Source organism: Apium graveolens, chromosome 2 (assembly GCF_009905375.1).
Source record: "Apium graveolens cultivar Ventura chromosome 2, ASM990537v1, whole genome shotgun sequence".
NCBI lineage: Eukaryota > Viridiplantae > Streptophyta > Magnoliopsida > Apiales > Apiaceae > Apium > Apium graveolens.
Genome location: NC_133648.1, coordinates 112782352 through 112787180, shown reverse-complemented (window position 1 = coordinate 112787180; position 4829 = coordinate 112782352). Strand labels below are relative to the sequence as shown.

The window sequence follows — 4829 nt, the reverse complement described above, 5'->3', positions numbered from 1 at the left end:
TATATTTTATTCTCGTAAGCTATATCGCGAAAATTCTAGTCGTTACAATCACACCAAATAGAAACGTCCAACATTCGTCTGCTGTTCGAACATAACGGCCGAACATTAAATTACAGAGGTTTGATATTATATATATATATGTATATATATATATCATTGAGAAGTAATAACATGGCAACTCTCTATATATATATCATTGAGAAGTAAGAACATGACAACTCTCTACGCACTTTCATTCACTACTTTCTCATATTCTCAAACCCGCGTACTTTCAGATTAACTGATTCTTACACCGGAGGTGAATCGGGGGGACAACCCTCGCATTCTCTTTCATTTCGGGTTCAAGAAAGGCCTACCACATAATCCGAAAGATGTTCTTGCCTCTGCAGAAACGTGGATGTAACAGTTACATTTCTTATACATAATTGTCACTTTTTATTCAATTGTGCACAAAGTTGGTGGTATTAAAAAAACAATTTCTCAATTTCTTTAAGATAGAGATATGATTGCATAAATGTAAGCCGTTATACCGTGTATGTTTAATTTTGTTTTACTTACGGTTATCCAATCTGTAAACTCCGATGTAAGCCGTTATCCTGGTTCGTTTTGTTTACTTTTGTCTAATACTGTTTTACCGTGCGGGTTAAGAATTTTACCACTATATGAAGTAAGTAACTTCATTAAATCGATATTTATTTACATGCCTATATATCATCAAAGTCATGTCATGCATGGAATTCTAAAGTCTCACCATTAACTTAGGTTTAAGTATGTGTCAAAATTTATGAAGTCTCAACATTAACTTAGGTGTATGATTATAATTATAAATTTATTTAATTCTAGCAAATAAGTGTGCCGAACTTAAATCGTTTTCCTGGCAAGTTCTCGAATTAAACATGTCAGATCAAAGGAGCAATAAATAAACAAGGAAACACAACTAACCCTTAATTAGGTCCGGCATAGTGGATAGCGCGTACTCAAGTCGGCGGTGTCCCCATATCTCTCTACTTTCTTGCTTATCAAACTATTTCTTCCGCATATCGACAACAAATGACCCATTATGTCAAATTTCATTATATTATACAATAGATACATGTATAGAGGTATGTTCGTATTAGGTTGAAACTATTTCCTCCACATGCACTTTGTGCTTTAACTAACGTCTTCTGTTCCTTTCACACAGTTAAAAACCCCATCTCTCTCTCCCTCTCATTCTAATCTCTTTGTATGCAAACATAACTACGCAAGGATAATCTCTTTTCACCCAGTAAAAAACCACTTCTCTCTCTCTCTCTCTCTCTCTCTCTCTCATCTCTTTGTATGCAAACATAACTACATAAGTATAATCTGCAGAGTTGCCATAACTATACTGGTCTAATGGCAGATGCAACAAAGCACCCACCAATAATCTCAGACCTTAAATCTCTCTTTACTTTACCAAAGAAAAGCACTGTTGTTGTTTTTGCTTATGGCTTCATGTTTGCTTTCATTCTCTTCACTGTTTTCTTAGCCTTTAATAACCCTTCTCCAGATACTTCATCTCCTTGGTTCTCAAACATATTTAACAGTATCTCAAGTATTTCAAGAACTAACACCTCTGTTTTCACTAATGGATCTCAGTTTTCTTCTGTTTTTTCTTACTTTTCCCCAAATTCTACACAATCCAATCTTGATGGATCCCAAAATAGTAGCCCTCAAGTACCCAATTTACAAGACAACACTCAAAATCAAGATGTGGGTAGTGATAAAGTTGGTAACTTTAGCCCAAACAAGACCATAACTGAACCTCCAAAGCCTCAAAATCAAGACTTGGGTAGTAAAAATGGAGTCTTTAAGGCCAATCAGACTGTAAATTCTGCACCAAAAATTTCTTTTGGGAAAAATTTTAGTGGGAGTGGAGATAAGAGGATTGCAGAAACTAGTACAGTTACAAATTCAACTTCTTCTTTGTCTAAGAAACAAGACAATGGGAAAGATTCCGCGGTGTCGGTGAAGAAAGAAAATGATGAATTGATGGAAAAACTGATGAATTGTGATCTGTTTCATGGAGAGTGGGTGAAAGATGAATCATATCCATTGTATAAACCTGGTTCTTGTTCACTTATTGATGAACAATTCAATTGTTTAGTTAATGGTAGGCCTGATAAAGGCTTTCAGCAGTTGAAGTGGAAGCCCAGGGATTGCACTTTACCAAGGTTTGTGTATACTTGTATTTATGTATTTAAGTAAATATCTGTTCAAGTTCTATACATTATCTTGTGCACTGAATTTTGTGGTGGATAATAATATCCTGTCCATGTTTGAGTTTTGTATTCTGCTCTGCTGAGACTTCAATGCTATTGATAATATAATTTTTGAAATTGTTCAGTTTTGTCTTTAACTTTGTGATGGAGCCATCAATTTTCACTTCATTTATTATGTAGTTCTGTATGCAGCATACACTTGGTTTTTCGACAGATTAATTTTATGTGTTAAGAGATTTTAAACCGATATTAACTTTTATAAACATGGATTACAGGTTGGATGGGAGTCATATGTTGGAACTGCTAAGAGGAAAGCGTTTAGTGTTTGTTGGAGATTCACTCAATAGAAACATGTGGGAGTCATTAATTTGCATACTTAGAAACTCTGTCAAGGATCAAAGCAAAGTTTATGAAGCATCTGGCCGACACCATTTTAGATCAGAAGCTTCCTACTCATTCATCTTTAAGGTAATTGTTAAGTAAATATCGCGGGGATCACCATCATCTTTATGTTGGTGATAATTTGATTAATATATTCATTCTAGCATATATTTTTTTTTTGCTTGGTAAGGTTTTGTTGGTGTTTATATTTCTTCGTCTTGACAGGAATACAATTGCACGGTAGAATTCTTTGTATCTCCATTTTTAGTTCAGGAGTGGGAGGTGCAGAAAAATGGATCAAACAAGGAAACTCTTCGACTTGACAAAATTGGGACGTCTGCTGATAGATATAAAAGTGCAGATGTTTTGATTTTTAATACTGGACACTGGTGGACTCATCCAAAGACTTCTCAAGGGTAATATAAATTTACTCTAGTTAGAGATGTTAATTAAGTTGCTTTTTATGGATTCCAGTGTACTCGGTGTAATATGATTAATTAATTGTAGATAATTAAAACTTTACAAGTTAACAAATGTTCCAGGAGAGACTATTATCAAGAAGGCACACATATCTATCATGAACTAAATGTTATCGAGGCATTCCGGAAAGCAGTAACAACTTGGGCAAGATGGGTGGATGCCAATGTAAATCCTTTGAAGACCATGGTATTCTTTAGGGGATATTCGGCATCCCATTTCAAGTAAGCATTTTTTAAGGTGATAGCTCTCCTACTATTGCCTTTTTTATACATATAACAAACTCCAACATTGACATTACACATATTGAATAATACTTTCATGTGATTTTTTAGCATTTTAAATTTCCATTATAATTGTTGTTTACAGTTTTCAAGAAATTGCTTAATGTTGACAGGGGAGGGCAGTGGAATTCAGGCGGGCAATGTGATCACGAAACTGAGCCAATCAAGAACGAGACATTTCTCGCTGCGTACCCGCCTAAGATGAGAGTTTTAGAGAAAGTACTGAGAAATATGAAAACGAAAGTGTCATTCTTGAACATTACAAGATTGACAGATTATCGGAAAGATGCTCATCCATCATTATACAGAAAGCAAAAATATTCAGCAGAGGAGAAGCAAACGCCACTAAAATTCCAGGACTGCAGCCATTGGTGCCTCCCTGGCGTTCCAGATGCTTGGAATGAGCTTCTGTATGCAGAAATGTTAGTTAAACAGTATGAGAAGCAACAGATGAGAACATAAGAAGTAAACAAGCACGAAAACTCGTGGACTTCATAGTAATGTGCAATATACTTTCTGTTCCTTTGTTCTTGGGAAAATTAGACATATACAAGCATCCAGGAGAAGATCCAAGAAAGGGTGTGTTTTTCTACACAATATTTAATTTATATGCACACCAAATTATCAAGTAAAGAGAAGAGATGTGCTGCTACAAGCCTACAACATTCTGTGTATCATGTATAGTCCAAGGGAGAGGCATTTGGCAACTAAATTAACAGTTAAAAGGTGCTTCCTTCTGCAGAAAATTTTCTATTTCTAGCCATTAAAGGCTTCAATACTGTAAATTTTTAATACACACTTACTTCTATTAATATACTCAATAAACTGTTACTTTCATTCTAATCAGTATTGTATTGCTGACTTGCTGTATTGCTAAGTCTGTTTTGTTGCCGTACTGCTACTAATGTACAATTCACTCAATGTCTGAATTACAGCATATTTTATTTTAAATTTGGAGAAAAATCATAGTTTACTGAAAATAATTAGGCATGCATTAATATGTAATTTGAATTGGTCTCATTTTAATTATAATATGATTAACAATTTCATGTATATTCGTCGAATGAATCAAGAGTTGATATTATTTTAAAATTTCAGTTGACCTCTAACAATCAAAATTCTTTTTTTTTTTTGAATAATTAGGCTTATATGTACAATTCAATACATAATTTTAATAAATGTCGGGATCAGCGGGAAATGAATTTAAAACCAAGAATCATAAGAGATAAATTTAAACCCTTAATCACTTGACGGGTTTTAAACTGAATAAAATTTTATTATAATTTATGGTGAAATATTCTAATTTCCTTGAACATGAAATTCTGATTCCACAACAATCAATTCGGGCTATATATTCCAAAAGCATTTTAGCCATGTGCTGCATATTAGTATACCTTCAGGCTACATATTCCAAAAACATTTTAGCCATGTACTGCATATTAGT

At 34.0% G+C, this 4829-nt stretch overlaps 1 protein-coding gene across 1 annotated transcript; it reads left to right on the top strand.

Annotated features, from left to right (window-relative positions):
- The first annotated feature begins 1077 nt into the window (after positions 1 to 1077).
- LOC141707755 (protein trichome birefringence-like) lies at positions 1078 to 4228 on the top strand. Its single transcript, XM_074511099.1, has 5 exons — positions 1078 to 2195; positions 2519 to 2711; positions 2850 to 3040; positions 3167 to 3325; positions 3499 to 4228. Exons 1-5 carry the CDS (start codon positions 1378 to 1380, stop codon positions 3845 to 3847), a joined length of 1710 nt encoding a protein of 569 aa, XP_074367200.1. The 5' UTR covers positions 1078 to 1377; the 3' UTR covers positions 3848 to 4228.
- Positions 4229 to 4829: the final 601 nt, after the last annotated feature.

Bases quoted from the DNA above. Each gene is read 5' to 3' on its own strand.
- LOC141707755 (XM_074511099.1), top strand. From the start codon at position 1,378: ATGGCAGATGCAACAAAGCACCCACCAATAATCTCAGACCTTAAATCT. The intron at 2,196-2,518 runs GTTTGTGTATAC...CATGGATTACAG, and splicing joins AGGGATTGCACTTTACCAAG to GTTGGATGGGAGTCATATGT. The intron at 3,041-3,166 runs GTAATATAAATT...CAAATGTTCCAG, and splicing joins CATCCAAAGACTTCTCAAGG to GAGAGACTATTATCAAGAAG.